The sequence below is a fragment of the Amphiprion ocellaris genome, chromosome 4, assembly GCF_022539595.1.
Source record: "Amphiprion ocellaris isolate individual 3 ecotype Okinawa chromosome 4, ASM2253959v1, whole genome shotgun sequence".
NCBI classification, from domain to species: domain Eukaryota; kingdom Metazoa; phylum Chordata; class Actinopteri; family Pomacentridae; genus Amphiprion; species Amphiprion ocellaris.
This window is the reverse complement of record NC_072769.1, coordinates 25731471-25752894: the sequence shown is the minus strand read 5'-3', so window position 1 is coordinate 25752894 and position 21424 is coordinate 25731471. Positions and strand designations below refer to the sequence as shown.

The window sequence follows — 21424 nt, the reverse complement described above, 5'->3', positions numbered from 1 at the left end:
TTAAATCGATGAGGTTTGATAAGAAAATTTCGCTCAAAGTGTGTCTAAATGGATTTACAAAACACAAATACATGTTTGCTATTTTCTTATTATGAAAGCGTACTGAAGTATGGATCACAAGTGGAAGATAAAAAATATGTAAGTAGTAATATTTGGTCACAATAGTTTGTTTTCAAGGATCACAAGTCTTTAGTATACTGCCTTGAGGATGTGCAAACAGACAGCCGTTGTTATTCAAATTTTTAGTCTGCTTCCGGTCGCCTTGGAGGTCTGTTCCTGACATGCACAGTAGATCGCTGTCTACACATTCTATACATACACCACTTGTGCTGTAGCATCACCACACAGACTCACAATTTATGTTGTGTGGACGCTCGCATACTTGTAGATGCAGAAATTAGCCTTAGTGAGACATTAGCTCAACATATGTATCCTTTCCTGCTATATTACGGTAATAAATACCAATATATGTGCATATATGTGTTATTTATATGCCTTCAAATTGTAATTATACAATTTGTCTAGTCTAAATATGATTTACCAAGTCTTGTGTGGGCAGGAGACCCCAAAACCAACTCATTCTTGGCAACAGAACCGACTCTGTTTTACAGTATTGCTTGCTGTGTTGCTTTGTAAGATTCGGGTAAAGGGTTGTTTATGCAGTGATTATCTACAAAACTGAACACAAATGATGCTAAAAATGCCCAAAAAAGGCAGAATGACCCCTCTTCTGCATTTTATATTTTTAACACGTTGCACTAAGCCGTCACTTGGGCGATGAAATGAGTAACGACAGTCGGTCACGATTGGCTCTAGACGTCAGTTCCACCCAAAAACAGTAAACCAAAAACCACCCAAAAACACAGAGAAGTGCTTAGAAAACCATCAAGGTCACTGTTTCCCAAAATTATAGAGCAGACTGTAACAGTGAAAAAAAAATCTGACTTGGCAGATTGCGATCCTGTAAATTCAAAACATGTCAACAGACGAGATGTCGCCGCCGGTTACCGTGAGAAGGTGTTCCTGGCGTAGTGCATGATGCTATCAAAATCATATGGCTCCCCGAGAGAGTTCACCTCCCCTGGCTCCATCTTGAGGAAGTTATACTCCTGGCCTGGGAACCACACAAGCACAGACACACACATACTTGCAGACTTTAGAGGGTTTAGTTGAATCACACATCAGTGTGCTCTCAGAAGTCTACATACAAATACTGTATATTATTCACAGATGTAGCATGCAGAAGCATCTTTTAAATAATTACCGGTAAGTCAGAATAGATGAGCTTTTTAAAGAGCCTCATTCAACTATTTAAAGTCCAATAGAGTTGTTGAAAGTTCTGATGTGCTTCTAAGTAAAACCACGGCTCAGGTCTGATGCGCTGCTATGTGATTTGATTTAACACCTGTCAGACTGCATCGTGTTGCAGAGAAGTGTGTTAGAGGAGAAGCGACAGACGGTCCAGGTGACTTCACAGTTATTAAAAGGCTCATTCACACTTCCCCAGAGCCAGAGTTGAGTGTGAATTTGGAAAGGTGCACACACACTGTCTGAGGACACTGTCTCCGGTTAGAAATGGCCTGAATGAATCTAACAGAGACCCAGATGCCTCTTGGGTAATGAGTGTCACCTGGTTGGATGTTATCCCGGATGATGGTCACGTGATCATCGCGGTCGGGCCGCGTGTGTTCGTGCCAGAAGCCAATGACATGGCCCAGTTCGTGTACCACAATGCCAAACTTGTCACAGTTCTTTCCTATGGAAATGGCTTGAGGCCCGTTGCCGCGACGACCCACATAGGAACAACACCTAGTAAGGACAAGCAGGAAGTTGATAGTGGGAAGACAGGGGGTTGATATTTACTACATGCTTGGCAGTGGAAAAGAGCATCAGCAGTGCTGTATTTAATTAACAATGAACACACAGTCACACACACACGCACACACACACACACACACACACACACACACACACACACACACACACACACACACACACACACACACACACACACACACACACACACACACACACGTAGACACACAAAAGTCTTTTCAGGATTTCCTGCTCCGTACTACATCCACCAGAGGAAAAGCACCAGGATTTATTTACATACAACGCTCTGATAACGCTGCAGTTTCATAACCCAGTGTGAATAAGCTGTGAGAATTCACATATCGCTGCTCACTGCACACACACGCACACACACGCACACGCGCACACACACACACACACACACACACACACACACACTCTTTTTCTGGTTGGCAGAGACATCCGTGCCAGGCTAACAAATCTGATTAAAGTTATCCAGCGAGCTGATTGCATGCTAAGGATCAGGAGTCACTGGAGTAGATAGAGTCTTTTCATGGAGCTTTTGCTTTGCCAGCATCAGTAACTTCTAACACACACATACACACAAATACACACACAAACAGGTGCAACAAATGCACTGTGGTTATGATTTATATGTGCATTTCTTTATTTTCTTGCTCTGTCCTTGTCTCTTTCCTACACACACACTGTACATCCAAGCTGGAGGGTATTTATACATCAGATTAAAGTGTCTAATCTCTGATGCAGCCAGCCAATCAGAGAACTCCAGACAACTGGCATCATCCGTTAACATGCAGATCTTTAGCTCACCTAAATGCTTGTCTGTTGTCAAATCTATAAATCAAATGAATTTCAAAGTGAACTTTTTAAGACTTATTCCTGGGAGTGTGTCTCATGTAACTATTGTTATTGTTGAATCACAGTATCGTTAATCAATGAGCAAATATTACATCATTATTATTATTCTAAGGTTAAGCATTGTTTAACATTAATTTTGAACTTTTCACGATAAGATAACATGCTTGAGTTACCTTTGTTTTTTGGCTATTTCATTAGGAAAAACACAAACATGAACCATTTTTTCCATTTGAAAAAGAAAACCAAACATCTGAAATGTCGCATTTTGCTTTTACACAAGCATCAACACAAGAAGTTATCATAAAAATCTAACTGGAGATTTCGGTATCTTTGATTCATGAGGATAATGACACAATTAAATCCATGGGGTTTGATAAGAAAAGTTCACTCAAAGTGTGACTACAGTGGATTTCAAATGAAGAATCGCTGCATAGTTGGAATGGCCGACAACACATGAGCTCTATTAGTGCGACAAGTAAAAATACCAATAAACAAACAAACAAGCAAGCAAATAAATAAATAACAAGGAATCCATGAATCCATCCAGGAACTCTTGCTCTCCAACCACTGGAGAAACAAACACTGGATAAAAAAGGCAATCCGTCTTCAAGTAAAATAATATTATTCATTTATTTTTTGAGCATTTTGGTAAACAAACAGACAACATGTATCTTATTAGAGACCCTGATAAGACCTGATGATAAATAATTAATGTGCGTCGGTTTGTTTGTTTACCTTGACGCTTGAAGAATAAATCCATAATATTAGCACCTTGACACTGACTATTTCTTGGAAATAAAATCTGTAACCACAATATGTTTTTTAAATAGCCTTACTAATTGTAATGATAATAGCAACACTATATATTAATGTATATATGTGTCAATGTGGGCGATAAAAATATAAGTATATCAAAGGAAATATTCAAAAAAATTATGAAAAATGTAAATTGCATGTTCCTAGACCTTTAAACAGAAAAAAAGATCAAATCCTCATATTCTCAGAAACTAGAACCGGTACGTTTTTGGCATATTTGCTTAATAAATATTATTTAGATATGAATAGCTGTGAGGTATGTTTTTTTTATTTTACTTTAACGCTAAGTTTACAGATGTAGCTGGATATCCTACTCCTTCAACCATCTGCACAACAATGTCTCAGAGTGTAAAACCCTACAGCTACAACAGCCAGTCAGTGAAGTGTCACCGCTGTACAAACACACTCTGACCCCACCGTGCTGCCACTCGACAGAACAATGCACTTCTGCAGAGTATGAACAAAAAAACTGCACAAACATACAAACACTTAAACCGAGCGGCGTGATTGGTGGGACGGGGAAACAGGAGCAGGGCAGGAAGGAAAGTGGAGCCATTGTTGAGTGACCGTGTCGTCTCTCGCCATGACAAGGTCACCGGTGGACTCTAGGCGCAAACAAAATCACGTACAATCACAGATACACGAGGCGATCTTCCCGACTCACCCACAGGGTCTGTAAGTGAACACGATGTAGCTCTCCTCGTCCGTCTTCTCAATGAAAGTTACGCACGTCTGTTTCTCCCAGTGACGCATGGCCTGCTTGAACATGGCCCTCTGACTACCTGAAACACACACATTTTACATCCTACTTTTATACAATCACTCGCCGCCGCGTGTTTAACAGCTCGGTGAGGCTGGCAGCAGTCCAGTGGAGTTGCTTACCAGTGAAGTTTCCTCCTATGACGTAGGGAATGACTCCTCCGGGCCATATCCTCTCAGCTCGAGATGTGGCTGCTCGAGGAATACGGCTCTTCACGACCTTCCCTGTCTTCCCACCTTTCCCAGTCTGGCTCTTCGGACTGCCAGCTCCCTTGCTGTCATTCTTGGGAAGAAGGTCTGGCAGAGATATGAGAGAGAGAGAGAGAGAGAGACCACAATTAAATCCACCGGTGTTCAAACACAATAAATGACGGAGCTATTGTTATGAATATCACTTCATAAATGAGCTTCCACGCTATTGGATGCTGCAGCTTCTTATTCCGCGTGACCTTTCGGAGTTTGTTCTCACATCAGAGAGTAATAAAACTCAAACAGAAATAGCTGCAGAGGTGCAATATGCTGTTTCATTAAACATTTAATTCAAAGACGTTCACAATGTGCACTGAATGAGCGGAGAGCTAAATTGGTAACGCAAACATTCTGCAGCTCTGGATGTCATAGTGATCAGGTCATAAAGAACAGGAGCTGAAGGGAAACTTTGGCAGCTCACAAGGAGCATCAAGAAGGAAAGGAAAGGTCAAACAATTTCTAAAGTATTCTAAACAACTCTATCATGAAACTGATGCACTTCAGCCTGTAGCTTTTATCAGTATCGGTTGTTATTTTGAATAATCTGGCAATAAAGCAAAATAGGCATTCTTTGAAAGTCTCAATAAAAAAAAAAAAAAAAATTGAATTTTGTGGCTTGTATGATTAAACTCACATTCACAATGAAATATATATATTTTTTAAAAAATACAGCTGACTTTTTATTAACTTTCTGTACAATGTTGCACCTGTACAATATTCTTACACTATGAACAATATTTTTTGCTTTTTGCACTATATTCTCACTTCAGCAATTGTCATTTTACACTATTGTGTGTATATATATATATATATATATATATATATATATATATATATATATATATATATATATATATATATATATATATATATATATATATATATACATATATATATATATATATATATATATATATATATATATATATATATATATATATTATTTTTTAGATGTATTAATATCTATCCATTTTTCCTATAGTTATTCTATTATTCTCTTTCTCTTAATGACACCAACAGACAAAACCAAATTCCTTGTATGTTGCACACGTACTTGGCCATAAACCTGTTTCTGAATGCATCCCTGTACAGCAGGGGTGTCAAACTCATTTTAGTTCAGGGGCCACTTCAGCCCAGTTTGACCTCAAGTGGGCCGGATCAGTAAAATCAGAGCATAATAATCTATAAATAACAACAACTTCAAATTTTGTTCATGTTTAATGAACTATCTTTTCACAAAAACATTGCGAATGACCTAAAATTCTGAAGAAAAATAATATTAATATTAAGCCTCAGTTTATCATTTGTGTATTGCAACTTAAAAATCACAGTGTGTCTACGAAGGCACAAAACATTTAGTCACAGGTATCTGGAACTGAACAATATAGTATTTCTCAACTTGTCAAGATCTAGGAATTATTTTAACTTCCCGTTCTTTCCACATCCGTGTAGTAATCCTGACACCATACAAACTGAAGTGGGAACTATTAAGGAAGAAGGTTAAGTTGTCTCCCTGCCTTGTAAATGTATAAAATGTATACATTAAGAATGCATAAAAGTTGTGGCAGTACATCAACAACTGGGTTCCACCAAATCAAACTCTGTCGTGCTGAAGCTGCTGACTCATGCTATATTGCACAATGTTCAGTGTCTTTAAAGATTTTCACAGGAAGTATTCATTTTCACCTCTGTAATTTTTACACTTTGCAAAGTCGCCCCATGCGCCAGATTGAACCCTCTGGTGGGCCGGTTGTGGCCTGTGGGCCTTATCTTTGACACCCCTGCTGTACAGGATTATTGGGGACAAGCAGCAAAATTTAACAAACCACTTGCTTCATTGTGAAGCCTAACCCTAACCCCTATGGAGATATTCCATTAAAAATCAGCCGTTTCCAGCTAAAATAGTGACTCCAAGCTTTTTAACAGTAGTATATGTCTGGTCGTAGTTGTAAGCAGGGACTAAACATGTGCCCAAAAAGGAAACCAGTGGCACCAAGAAGATCGATTATAAAAAGTTTGGGAACGCTGTCTACCGTAAGGAAAGGAACTGAGCTAAATAAGTAACAACGGACACCGGTATGATCCTTAAAACCATATGTTTGGAAGCAGAAATCAAAGCATGAGGTGTATTCAGATTTCTTACCAAAGCCAAATCTGCGTATTCTTTCCAGCAGCAGGTACAACGATCCTCTCTTCTTCACAGTTTCGTGTTCCTCCAGGCCACCTGACGCATACAAGAGCCAAAAAATCAAAACACAAACAATGCATGATAAATGCCGGTATCCTCTGGTGGCCTCCTGTCTACTTCCTTCCTACTCAAGCTGCTGCACTCTGCAGCTGAAGGCTAACGGGAGAGTTTCAGAGGAAAGTGAGAAAGAGAATTGCACGGCGATTATGCAGTGAGAGTGAGATGTCGAGTCCACTCACCAGACGTGTGTCCCTGTCGGGAGTGTGTGTGCATGTGTGTGTGTTGCGTCAGGTCTATCGTCCTGTCGATCTGGAACATGCGCAGGTCCTCCTCATCTAAAGCGATGTCGCCCCAAAATACAGCTGGAAGAAAGAAGAAAAAAAGTCTTAATTATTGTCACCAACCGTTATCAACATGTCTGTCATCATTTCTACCATTCCTGAAAAAAATCACACAAAAAAAAGTATTTGTCTTCATTCTGTTTGGAAAAACTTTGAGTGGGCTTGTCATTTATGTGCACTGTTACACAATTTAAACACAATCTGGATCTCAGGTCCTTGTAAAAAGAAACATATTTTAGAACTTTTGAGGGTTCAGAGACGAGCTACTAAACTAATTCCAGGTGTGAGAGGTGTGAAAATCAAGTGTTTCTCTGTAAAAAACAAAACAAAAAACAAACCTCTTCAGACTTTGTGCCGTACAAGCAGAGAATGTATTGTGGCGTTCTTTAAATTAAGGATATTTTGTACAATGAAGCTGCGACTTGTGACTATTGTGAAATTAGTGCAATTTTAAACAGGTATACAGTACCAGCCAAAAGTTTGGACGCATCTTCTGCTGGTGACCAGAAGGTGTTTAATAATAATAAGATTCAAATAAATAAAGGTTTTTATTTATCTTAATTATTTTCTACATTGTAGATTAATACTGGGCTGCACAGTGGCTTGGTGGTTACCACTTTCACCTTGCAGCTAGAAGATCTTTGGTTTGTGTCTGGCCTTCCCGGAATCTTTCTGCATGGAGTTTGCATGTTCTCCATGTGCATGTGTGGGTTCTCTCCGGGTACTCAGGCTTCCTCCCACAGTCCAAAAACATGCTGAGGTTAATTGGGAATTCTAAATTGTCTGTAGGTGTGGATGTGAGTGTGATTGCTTGTCTCTATATGTAGCCCTATGATAGACAGATGACCTGTCCAGGGTGTCCAGTGTCTTCACCCTAAGTCAGCTGGGAGAGACTCCAGCTCCCCACGACCCTAATGAGGATTAAGGGTGTATAGATGATGGATGGATGGATGGATTAATACTGAAGACATCATAACTACGAAATAACACATATGGAGTTATGTAGTAAACAAAAAAGTGTGAAACTAACCAGAATATGTTTTATATTTGGATTCTTCAAAGTAGCTCCCTTTTGTTTTGATGACAGCTTTGCACATTGTTGGCATTCTCTCATATTTGAATCATGTGCATAAACCTATGCCTAGGGTCTTACGGTTCACACACAGGGGTGTTTTTGCAACATGCTGTTTCCCAGTATCCAGATAGGGATGTTACTAGCGGGTCACTAGGTGATGTGATGGTGACAGGTGCTTTACCTTCACCCAGTACCAGTCCTGTAGAGGCTTCAGGGCAACATGGTGGCTCAGTCACAAACTTTCTCTTTTATTGTGGAAACAGTTCAGCCAAAAGTATTTCTGAGAACATTTGAGGTGAGAAGTAAGCTGCTGAATTTGTCCTCGTGGTTCAACAACAGCTAGTTTAGAGGTTTTATTAAAGTTTTGTGAGGCGTTGCACCACCGCTCGATGTGCCTCATTTGCATAAAGTAGCCGAGACCACAACTTTGCGTAAATGAGGTTTGGGCAGCCAGCGGGCACGATGCTTCCAGAATGCAATGTGGGCCATTCCACATGAACATTGAATGGAAGGCATTAAAGTGATGGATCCTGTGGACACATACCATTCAGTCAGAGAGAGGAGTTCTTCCTACTGTAGCTTTAAGCAAGGTTTTACCTTCCTCTTCTAAACCACAGTCTGATTCTAAAAAATCTGACTGTGGTTGTACTGGAGTAGCTTCCAGGTGTGAATGTGTCTAACTCTGTCAGTGTGATCAAGACATTCTAGAAAGCGGATAAAAAAAAAAGGTTAACAAATGATTTTTCAGGCTGGTTTCGGTTGGTTTAAGTTCTAATTGACCCACTAAGACCTCCAGCGCAGAGGTCCTTTGATTAGGTAAAAACAATGTGCCTTTGTAAACCGCTGGCAAGCTACAGCAGTTGTCACATGTACCAGGGGCATCTTATAATATTGGTGTGATCATATAAATCAAGTCTTCTGGCAACACCGTTAAACGTTATATTGTTATAGCCCCACTCACTCCGATCAGGCATCTGAAATTCCTCTGAAATTCTGATGCAGAAACTTGTGCCTGATATCAGCTGGAGCTCAGAACAGCTTTGTCAGACACACACACACACACACACACACACACACACACACACACACACACACACACACACACACACACACACACACACACACACACACACACACACACACACACACACACACACAGAGTCAGCAGTCCCCAGTGGTCTTACCATGGTCCGATATCAGGCCATGTGTAAGCCGTTTTTGGAAAGCGACACTCCCACCGCTGTCCTCCTCCACTGCTCCCTCCCTCCCTGCCTTCTTAGACCACTGCAGCCTCTCTAACATCCTCCTGTCCTCCCGCTTCCCACACAAGAACAGACATTTTATCCATATTTATCATATTCCTGTGGTATCGGTTGCTGTAATCGTTCCTCCTGGTCATATTGAAGATTGATCGTCATAACTCGACTCCAGTTTGAGAGATGGTGGACAAAGTTTATGGTCCTCATTCAAACCAAAAGTGTAAGCTAAATTATCATTTAGAAAAATGTGAACTTATCCTTTAATGTGTGCATACTGCTTCACTCTAATCTGGTAATTTGCACTGTGGACAAAACAGAATGTAGGAATCCACAGATTGTAAAATTCATGTTGGTCAAGTATAAAAGCATCCATCCATCCATCCATCCATCCATCCATCCATCCATCCATCCATCCATCCATCCATCCATCCATCCATCCATCCATCCATCCATCCATCCATCCATCCATCCATCCATCCATCCATCCATCCATCCATCCATCCATCCATCCAGGATGTTCAGGATTTCAGGTTTGGGTTTACATTTCAACTAGATAAGTACAGGAGTAGCTCAGGGAAAACTCTGTCAAAGTCCGGACCTGAACACAACAGAGAATCTCTGGAGAAACTTAAAAATGTCTGCCGACCGACGCTCCTCATCCAACCAGCTTAAGACAAACAATTAGAAGGATATAGGTGTAGTAGCTGATAGGTTACTTGAGTTCCAAACACACAGACACACATAACTCAGAATCAAGAACGCAAATTCTATGTTGGTTATTCTGTACTGTTGGGATCTCAACAGGACACTGTAAAATTTAATAAATAAAACATGTTAAAGCAATTTTTACACTTCAGAGAAGAGCTACTAAACTAGTTCCAGGTGTGAAAGATGAGAAAATGATTCAAAGTGTTTCTCTGACAAAAGTTCTTCAGGCTTTGTGTGATACAAGCATGGAACGACCTTGCAGAGAACGTAATGTGGCATCCTTTAAATTATTCTCACAACTAAGGATAATTTGTACAACTAAAAAGCTGACTTTTGTGAAATCAGTGCTATTTTAAATGGGTATACTTTGGAATTGTTTTATTAAATTGTTCGTTGTAGCTGGAAAGTCTGGTGTGGCGGATGTTAACGTTGTGCTAGAACATAAAAACTCTCAAACTCTGCCATGAATAAAAAAAGAAACCTACAAAATAAAGGTGTGTCAAGCTTTTAGAATAATGCCCAAGAAGGTTTAAGGTTGATGTGTACTGTATATATTAACAAGATAATTAGTGAAAAGGCTGAATACATTTTTATTTTGGATAAATTTACAAATCAGTCCAAAAATGTGTCTTATATGATTAAAAATGAAAAAGGTTCTACAAATGAAATATATATATATAAAAAAAAAAGAAAATCATAGTTTACTTTCCTTCTATGAACCACATTAACAAGGATGTGTGTCAGGGAACACAGTAATTTGAATTTTAAGACATAAATGCTCGGTCTACAAGCGACCTGCAGTAATATATTTCAGGAGGTACTTGGTGGCCTGCATGAGAACACGAGAACAATGCAAAAGCTGCACAACTTCTCTCTAAAATATGAATTTTCTGCTCAATCTTAATAAAAAAAACAACTCCTTCGACTCACTTTCTGTTACATTTATGACTGTCACTCATTATATATATTTATGAAAATACTAACATATCAGGTGTATGTGTTTCTATCACACACCTCTTAGCATCACACAAAGCAAGTCTCGTATCCCACTCGGCTTCTTTTTTCTGCTGCTCCGTATCCACAGTATATCTCCAGCTGCTAACAATGAACAACTAAACGATAACCATGGCTACATGATTAGCCGAGCGCAGTTATTGCCCTCCACAGGGACTTAAGACACTAATACATTAACAATGGCATGGGAGAAGCTTGTCTCTTAGCTAATCACGACTGCCACTAAAGGAAATGGGGGTCAGGGTGCCATTGTGCTCAACTTCGCACCATTGTTGGAGTGAGGAAGCAAACCATAATGACCACAGATTTACAAATAATAATGTCAGATACAGATGGGTAGTGTGTGATGTCTGTGTTAATACTTATTATGGATCTATTATGCAATACACCTGTACTGTGTCTGAAACTACTGAGAGAAAAAACAGAAGAAAACCCCACATCAGATATCCTTTTAACATCTGTCAATTAAATATGAAACAACAGCTGGCATCTTATAAGCTTATCTTAGTCGAGCATAAAGACAGGGAATAGGTGAAAACAGTAAAAATGTGGACATGAATGTGCATTAAGCATTCATCAAAGATCATACTGCAGGTATGGTGGACAGATTTTATCACCTATTGGCCAGGCTATCTGCGTTCTTGCTCCAGTTAATTTTAGCTAGTTGGAGACCAATTCCAGCAGCTTGTTTTGTGCAGCCAAAGCACGAAAATATTCAGTTTACGACCACTTAAGATGTACAGTAAAAGTATCCAAAATGTATACTTGAGAATCTGGTAATGTTTCTGTCATTCTGTAATTAATCTAAACTACTACTACAATTATTACAAGGAATTTGCCCATGCAATGCAAGTCGACATTAACCTGCTGGTTGCTAATACATGCTTTCCTCACTGCTGTGCACAGACTGGTGCAGACTTTCAAAGGGTGCATGGTTCTACTCAAACTGCATCGCTTCTCATATGAAACACAGAAAAACACACTTGGCTCCTGTGGATGTTTCCGATAGGCTGGCAGTGGCTTCACACTTTTTACAGGAAAATTGCAGCTGATTACAGATTGAGCTGCAGCACCATGTCAGTGTGATTATTCCTGTGGTGCACACAGAGCATGGGATTTCTAGATAATTTAGAACTTCTCTCTGTGTTTGGGCAAAGTCGATGGAAAGCATGCAAAGATTAAAGCAGTACCAAAGTCTGGCAGCAATTACAACTCTTCCACTGACGAGTTAAACAGGTGTGGATTACGAGGAATATCCTCATACAGTCCATCCTCACTACAAGCATCCACTTTAAGAATGAGTAGGTTTTGTGGTGCACTTGCACTTTAGATTTTCTCACAAATTTTGGGCTGTACAGATTGTCACAGATGGCGCTGGCTGACAAAATCTGTGTACTATTGCAGGCTCTTTTAGACACACAGATGTAAAAAAGTATGATCAGGCCTTAGGATGGATTTACGATCCTATGTTAGTGTCCATTTGTACACCTCTCTGTATAGGACTGTAAGAATTTAACCTTTTAAAGCTGCAAAGACATGCTATCATTCAATTCAAAAATCACATCAACGGAGCATTTCCCTCTGTGATGACACTGTCGAATAGTCGAATTTTGATTGGTTGAATTCTTTCATTATTATTAACAATGCAGGTGTTAATAAGTGCAAATTGTGACTAATGCTCTCCTATGTTGATCCATGGCTTTTATCACGAACACTACAGGCTAAAAGTTTGGAAGCAACTTGAAGTTTCTGTTCTCAATGTCTTTCTTAAAAATGCAAAAATAATAAAACCAATATGAATTCTATGGATTTTGGGATGTATTTACTGCATGATCAGACTTTGTTCTCACCGCACCGTTTTCCTCAATTTACCTTTATATACACTGATGTTACCAGAAAATTATTGAATAAATGTTAACAAAAGAAAAGAAGGGCTTAGTTTTAGAGTTGAGGAAATTCACAAGAGTCATAACTTAAGTGTAAAAGTAAAAAAAAACAAATCACAGTTTGCATTATTTACTTTAGCTCTTTGGCTTTTGAGAGTTTGCACACAAAAGTTCCAATAAATCTCAACTGTGTCCATATCTCTATAACTACAACAGAAATGGATAGAAAGAAACAGCTGAGTAAAGAAACAAGAGTACAGATACAAATACCTGATAATTAAACATTTATTCTGATGAGTGACTCTTTATATAATAATCATGTTTATTTTGTTGCAAAGTACACCAATGAAACTATGATCTTTTTTATACAAATTTGATCTTGCTTCGAAACGTTTGGCCGGTAGTGTAGCTCCACTGCACAACAAAAGCAAAAAGACCAGCAGCACAAAGGCTAACAGGAGCAGCCTGTATTTCCTCTTGGTCTGCATGTTTTTTCCATCAAATGGCAGCAAACAGCTGCAACAGGTAGACAAGCAAATCTCTGCAGAGCAACAATACAGTATGTTGCAGCCTTCAGCAACGTGCCACGCAGCTCGTGCAGGTGCAGCGGTGAAAGAGGTTTTATGAGGACAAACCAGATTTCTTTTGATGATGTCATGATTAATTAGAACCAATAAAGCATCTGGAAAGTCAGATATTTATACAGCAATGACACAAGCAGGACAAACTTTGCAATACAATAAAATCTTGTCTGTTTATTACTTAGGGGCTTAAAAAAAAAGGCTGCATTAAACTGGTTGAAAAGCAGAGCTATCAAAACTGACATCTATGTATAAAAGTGGTTTATTTGAGTCTGAAGAAGTGGATCTGGGTGTGACTTTCCCATGTAAAGTCACAAAAATAGCAGTAACTCCAGCACTCATTTAAGATGTGGTCTGAAAAGGCCTGTTACGATTGTTATACTGACACCAAATTGCACAGTGGGTGACAGTTTTCGACTGGCAAAAGAACCAAATATATGAGCAAAAAATTCCACTTGCACCTAAAGAACCTGCATCAGCTAAAGGTCGCAGCGAGATTTTTCACACAAACACAGACCGGATCACATTGCAGCTGCATTAGAAATGATATTCCTCTCGCTTTTGTTTCTATTTGTGGCATGGTGTGTTTTCGACAGTGTCCTGAGATTATACCTCTAGTAGTTTCAGATATTTCAGGACAACACGGGAAACTACAAGGACTTAAAGTTTTCCAGAGAAAAGGAGCTGACACAAGCAGAGATACAAGGCGAGAAGAGGAGGGAGAGTACAGTGGTAGTAAGTTTGGTCCATTGATTGTTGGGGTCTTGTTAATCCATAGAGATACCATAAATAGCCCAAAGTCAAGCCAGGAGGGTGAGGAGGGTGAGGAGGGTGAGGACAGTGAGGCAGGGAGATGCAGGAGGAGAGGTATTGATCCAAAAACCCCAGGTTGTCCCGGGAGACCTACATCATGCTGACCAGGGCCTTACTGTTTGCCCTTCAGCAGGGGCACTGCAGCAAACACACACTCTGGCACAACGACACACACACACACACACACACACACACACACACAAAAGTAATGCACCAAACACAAACTGAGAAGCAAACTATCTTCATGTGCATTCAGCTCATCTCACCACGCTGGCGGTCGGTGAGCAGTTTGTGTGACATCGATCGGGTTCACAGCGGGACACGACTAACGTTGGCTTTCTGCAAGTTCACTGCAGCCCAACAACAAATGTCCAACAACGTAGAAGTGGCTCAGTGTGATCACGTGTGTGTGTGTGTGTGTGTGTGTGTGTGTGTGTGTGTGTGTGTGTGTGTGTGTGTGTGTGTGTGTGTGTGTGTGTGTGTGTGTGTGTGCCATCGTGCAGTGAACATGATTTGCGCTTGTACAATGTGAGCACATACTGAGCTGCTACTGGTTCATGGCCGTGGAGAACGCATCAGCCTGATCCAAAACTTTTTCAGTACTTGAATGTAATCTGTTGATAAATGAATAACACAGCAGCAATGAAATTTGCATTCTAATTAAAAATAATTCAGTTTGTAATTGTTGAAGTGATTCTAATTTTCATTTCTTAATATTCTTATAATTACCGATGTTGAATTTCTCTCCAAATGTATTTTTTTCACCTGCATGAACATTTATAGTTACGATCACTGTACGTTTGTCCTTCTGTTATTTTGTGCACAACATTACTCAAAAACAGACTAACGGACTTGGATGAAATTTTCTGGGAAAGTCAGAAATGACACAAGGACCTCCTCATTAGATTTTGGCAGTGATGTATCTTATAGTCTGGATTCATGGACTTGTTAAAGATTTCTGTGTCATTGTGAGATAGCGGTATGGTGTCAGTGTAACTATGACAACAAGTGACTGTATGATCACATGATTGCAATCTTACTACAAATGTACGGAAATTATACAAAGACTGAACAGCCTTGGTGGAGTATTGCGCTCTCTGTTTTCTTGTTTTTGTGTTGTGATCACCCAACAACACAGTCTTTATTTGCACAAACAAAAACAAAAGGACAATCTCTGTCAAAATTTGTGGGTTTTTTTTTTTTTTGTATTAAGATCTGAGGTTCCTGAAATAACAGTTCCAAAAACCCATAATCCACGATATTATTGCGGTAGTGGAAGCATACAAAAGTTGTGTGTAGCCACACATGCAAATACATCCATCCAAAACCAGCATGAAACACGAAAGTATACAAAAGCCCACCAACTAATAGTAATTTCAAGTCAGTTAGTGGCAAAATACATCAAAGCAATCTAAATGTGTAAACTGTAGCACTGAGTAAACATCCACAGTACACGTGTGTGTGTTTGTGTGTAACTAGCAGCACACGCCAGTGTTGCTGCTATCACATGCGAACTTACATTTGCATTTAAACATGAAACTCACTTAATGAGATGTTTGTGGCGTTGCAAGTGGACTCTGGGTTAAACTTTGAAGACAGCCGCTCAGGGACGATGCTCCCTATTTAGATGCAGTCTATATTGATGATTAATTGATAGATTGATGGATTTCTGGAAATCATTTTGCAACCCCAATTTAGTGAAACACTGATTTAGATATGTAGAAATTTAAAGAGGTCACAGTTCACGTGTTTCATATTTAAATATATCTACATTTCTTAACACAATATAGACATGAATAAACAGCCAAAAGTTCTGTATATTCTTTCCTGTATTAGTATTTGTGAAGAATTCAGTAGCTTTTGTCGTCCTTTTTGACATTTGGCAAACACTACAGTACAATACAGTAGAGAATTATGCACTGCTGAGTTATGCGCTCATGCTGTACTCACTGGGGTGTATCTAACACAAACACACTAAGAACACAAGCACACACACCTCTCTAAGCTCCTCATTAAGCAAATATAAGGTCACGCTGTAGGTGGGCTAAGATGTGTGTGTGTGTGTGTGTGTGTGCATGTGTGTGAACATGTGCATGGATGTGAGCACTTCCACTTGTGTGACATTATTATTTTGTACATAGCTGTGGCTGTGAACCTGCTGTAATATTAAAAAGAGATTATCTCGGCCCTGTTTGAGGATTTTCTGCGAAAGTAATCATTGTTCAAGCCGCTTGATCCACGTTAACTCTTTCCAAGCAACAGCAGGTGCTGCAGTTCGAGCCTACTGTACACCGACAGTGTGGAAAAGCAGTCATGATGAGGCAAGGTACCAAATATGTAGGCCCCAGAACTGTAAAATGTGGCATGCTTTCCAGCTGAGCAGACCATTAAGTTGATACTCCACCCAAACGTGTTTTCTCCCATGAAACACTCAACCCTGGAAGATGGAAATGTGACTGTGAAACATGTGTATGAAACTCTGAACAGAGGCTGTGGTCAAATGGGATTTACAACACTGGAAATCAAGTATGAAAGCATGCATCCAAACCTCTCCTGCAGGCAGTATGCTGCAGTCATTTCTCCATGATATGGCTGAATATGCCACTAATATCTAAGGCAGGGCTATTCAATTAAAAATTCACTGGGGCCGGATTTTCAGATTAAGAACATGAGCTGGGCCGGACGTTTTTAGCAGACACTGAGCAAAGTTAACCATTTAAAATAAACACAAACAGATAACAAACACACTGGATGTTTATTAACGTATTGCCACATCCAAAAGGACATAAACATAATAGAAGAGCAGTACTTAAACTAAACCTGTGCTGAAATACTGCTTCTTTAAATGTTACATTTCAAACACACAACTTCAACACATTTTGATAGGTAAATATAAGCACATGTTAAGGTGCATATGAACATAAAAACTAAGTGCCAATTAGAAACACCATCTTTTGTTTTGGTTACATCTGAAAGTGCATTAAAAAGTAACTTGGTTAACAGTAACTTTTCAGAACTTGAGACATTTTTCTTCTTTTGAAATAACAAAAAACAGAGTTTGTCCCTGTCTATATTTGGTCTCATCTGAGATGGTCGCATCTTCAGTGCATATAATAAAAAAAAATAAACAGTGGGCACAGTGATAGTTACTATCCCTTTGAAATGAAATAAAGCTGACATCAAAGTGCATAATAAAGTGCAACTAAGTGAAATAACTGTCAAAACAAAATGTCTTTCTTAAATATTAAACTCATAATAAGGGAACATAAAATAGTCACATAAATACATAAAACTACCTTTAGTGTCTGCTACAGCACGTTGCTTTGTTGCACTTACCATGTCTCGAAGACATCTGTGGCGAGAACATCAACCCTGCGAATGTTTGACGTGTCAGAACTGTTTGATAGCAGATATCACACTCGTCTAAACTTTATCGTCCGTTAAAACTTCATCCACGACAGCCAACATGCAGTCCTTCACAGTTTCTGAGTCTGTGAACGGCCTCTTTTTCGTGGCCCTTTCCTGAGCTGTGCAGGTCCGCTTCATTGTCGTACAGCTCCGGTTGTAAGATGCAGTCAAACTCTGAATTATCGCCGCTCTCTCATGACATCCCTCGGGAAAGTTTGTCCGAAACGCGGCATGTTTTTCAATGTGGTGTCTTCGGACATAATAATCTTTCAGCGCTGCAAAGCACTCGTTGCAGAGTAAACGCATTGGTTTGGTGTTCGGACTTGGTGGTAAATAAATAAATACTTGTCAGTCCACGCAGGATTAAACCGACGGTTTTCCTCGCCGATTTGTCGTTTCAGGATAGAAAAAGACATGCTGCTATTTTCACCTGTATAGAACTGCTAATGTTAACTTTTCAAAAGCGTCTCCTCAACACAATGCATTGTGGGTTAGTTGCTAGGTTACGGTAAGTGTTGCATTCAATGTTCGCAATAATGTTGGAATTTTTGTAAGAACTTGTCGTCTCGAGGGTTGCTTTCGGGACGCATGTGGCCCGCGGGCCGCTAGTTGAATGGGGCTGCTTTAGATGGTTGGAAAGGGGTCATTGGGGGGTGGGTCAGTTGTGAGGGGCCCGCGGGCCGCCAATTGAATAGGCCCGATCTAAGGCATCTATTCTAATGCACAACTTTGTCAAAATCAAAATGTACATATTCATAAGTAGATTCACCATTCCTGGTATGTTGTCTTTATAGATGTTTAATATTATATCTTTTTTTTTTTTTTTTTTTTTTTTTTTAGCCCTGTTGTATTGTTTACCTTGGGTTATCTTAATCCTGTTTCACTTCATTTATTGATGCCTGGGCTCATCACTCAAACATTCACATTTTAAATAAGCCAAAACATCAAACCTCATGTAGCCTCAGCCAGTATCACAGTCCACCTGATCTAATACTCATGTACTTCTTTATATCTTTGATAACTTATTATTGCTGATCATTATTGTTGTTGGGTCATGGCATCTTTGTAGTAGGACAAAGTCTATTTTTTAGGATGATTCAAAGTGGGAGTTTGTGTTGTATGTTTTGTTGGTTCAGAATGTGTTGGCTATGTGCATTTTTTTGTATGTATTGTACAGTGTATTCTGTAATTTTCTGATTTGCATGCATTGTGTGTACATACTGCATTTTTGTGTTGTCACTAATGAAATTATGAAGACCCCAGGAAGAATAGCTGCTGCCTTGCATAAAGCTAATAGGGATCGTATTAAACAAACAAAAAAATGCATTAAACTAAAATCAGATTTCAACTCAACAACAAGTGACCTAAGATGCAGCAGTTATGAGCAGAGGAAGGGCAGGACCTAAGAAATCTTACAGTAGGGTGCATGAGGAATCAGATCTAAGCCATGTGTCTGAACAAACAGACAGACAGTGGAAAAAAGAAAAATACAACTCTGTCACTAGAAAATAACAGAGACATGTGGGCAATTGGTTAAGTTATTCAAATTCTCTCTCTCTACAACATCTGTGCGTGGAGATTAGTGTATTATTAAGGTTGCAGGAAAATCATGGTTACACCTAATAAAAAGCCAACAACGTGCAAATCTATCACAATAAAAGTCAGATGTGATACACACCCATGTACCATCCTTAACCTCCATTAAGGTCACACTCTTTAATGTGTTAAATCACAGGGACACTAAGTTGGATTACGCCACATGAATTGTCTCGACGGATGTTTTGTCACCAGTGGAGCCCAAAATCACCACTGTGAAACCAAACTGTCCACAGTTTTTGTCCATTGTGGAGCAAAGCATAACTTTAAGTAGCACTTTAAACTGAAACTGCCCATTTCCAGCCTTCTCTCTGAGGATTTAGGATGGAATAATGATGAGCTACTTCACTTTGTAAGGTGTTGGAATGCGAAGAGATGCTGGAGTCTGCGCCGTCACTGGCCAAAAATGTACTTTCAGAAAAAAAGGAGGAAAAAAAGAAAAATGCAGATGTCAAGTCCAAGTTCAAAACAGCTCACACCCTCCTGCAAGCATGTTTTTAAGAAAGAGACAGAGAGTAAAGGAAATAATTTCATCTTTGTGACATTCGATAAAAGAATCCAGAACTAAACGGCATGTTTACGTGAGTGACTGATGGTAAAAGAAGCTGAAGAGAAACCGTTACCAACTTTTCAAAACTAAGATTTGAGTCTGACATAACAAAGGTCCACACGAAGACAAACTCTAATTATATATTTTTACAGACTTAAATCACAGCCTCAGACAATGACAAAGACCAAGACACACACACCTCTACAGTGACACATCGTCATGTTTACCTCCGACACAGTGTGTTTGTCTACAGATCAGAGTAAGTGCAGCGTCTTTATGCACAAACACAGTTTCAAAATAGATGACATCTGAAACAACCTGGAAATGAAGCTTGGATACATATCCATATCCAGTTAACAGGAGATTGTTTTCAAGCTTTCTTTCGTTATGTATTTTTTGGTATATCATTCAACATGACTGAAACAGTTTGGATGTTATGATCTAATTGGTGGAAAAATAACAGAAACGGAAAAGAATATTAAGTGCCATGGATGTGGGGAAAAAATCTGCATGAAGCGAAAAAGACACTAAATCATGAAGTTATAAAACTGTTTCAATTACTTTGCAAAAACGGTGTCTGACTTTAGACAATTATAATATTTGGAGCAAAGTAAAAACGAGCATCTGCAGCTTCAGAACAGCTGCACATTTAAAGAGCACTCTGGCTCATAAAGTAAAGCAGATAACAGGCAAAGAAATGTTTGGTATGAGACAGAATAACATAATATCCAATGACACACACACACACACACTCAGAGCTAATCGCTTTACTGTGACACTCGGATTCCTCTCCAGCGGGTCATGGGTTTGGCCAGACATTTTGACGGGACATCAGGGTGTCCTGGGTGTGCACCCGAGGGCCAAGCAGCCAACAGACCATTACATACACAAACATCCAATAAAGGTTAGCTCACACAGAACAACGATACGGTTGTGGGGACGGTGGACAGCAACACTCTGTAAGTGCTGTTACATAGCTTCAGTTACTTTAAGATTAATTTCTTTTTAGGTTTGATTTCAGCACAATTTCTGTGAGTAATGAGTTTCATAGTCAGATTACAGTGAATAACTCCAATGATGGCATGAAATCTGACACGGATAGCTTCAAGCTGGAGAATGTCTGCATCTAGGAAAAATCTTTTTTCATTACGCTATTAGATATCAATTTTTGAAATTCATTTCATATTGGATACTTACCAAGCACAGGAGATGTTTGAATTTGTCACAGTGCCAAAAGCAATGTTATTACACACATTAATGATGGTTCAGGCTCCTGTATGCAGACATTTCTCATTTTTTCACTGTATTAAGATGAGAGTCATTACACATGGTGAATTGTGATGCTAACTTTAAGAAGTGGCTAATACTAAAAAGCATGCTTTGATAATCAAAAACACAACACGTACATGATACATACAGCAGCATCCAAAAATCATATCAAAAATCTGTCATATTTCCACATAAAGCTGGAAATGATCAGAAAGTTT

At 39.3% G+C, this 21424-nt stretch overlaps 1 protein-coding gene across 1 annotated transcript in view; it reads right to left on the bottom strand.

Moving 5' to 3' along the window:
* The window catches only part of tll1 (tolloid-like 1), a 65234-nt gene that overhangs the window by 33587 nt on the left and 10223 nt on the right, over nucleotides 1-21424 (bottom strand). The window contains exons 2-7 of the mRNA XM_023287853.3: nucleotides 6946-7068; nucleotides 6662-6742; nucleotides 4393-4566; nucleotides 4175-4292; nucleotides 1631-1809; nucleotides 1009-1114 (exon numbers count right to left, since the gene is read on the bottom strand). Of these exons, the coding sequence (XP_023143621.2) occupies nucleotides 1009-1114; nucleotides 1631-1809; nucleotides 4175-4292; nucleotides 4393-4566; nucleotides 6662-6742; nucleotides 6946-7068 (781 nt within the window). The remainder of the gene's footprint in view (nucleotides 1-1008; nucleotides 1115-1630; nucleotides 1810-4174; nucleotides 4293-4392; nucleotides 4567-6661; nucleotides 6743-6945; nucleotides 7069-21424) is intronic.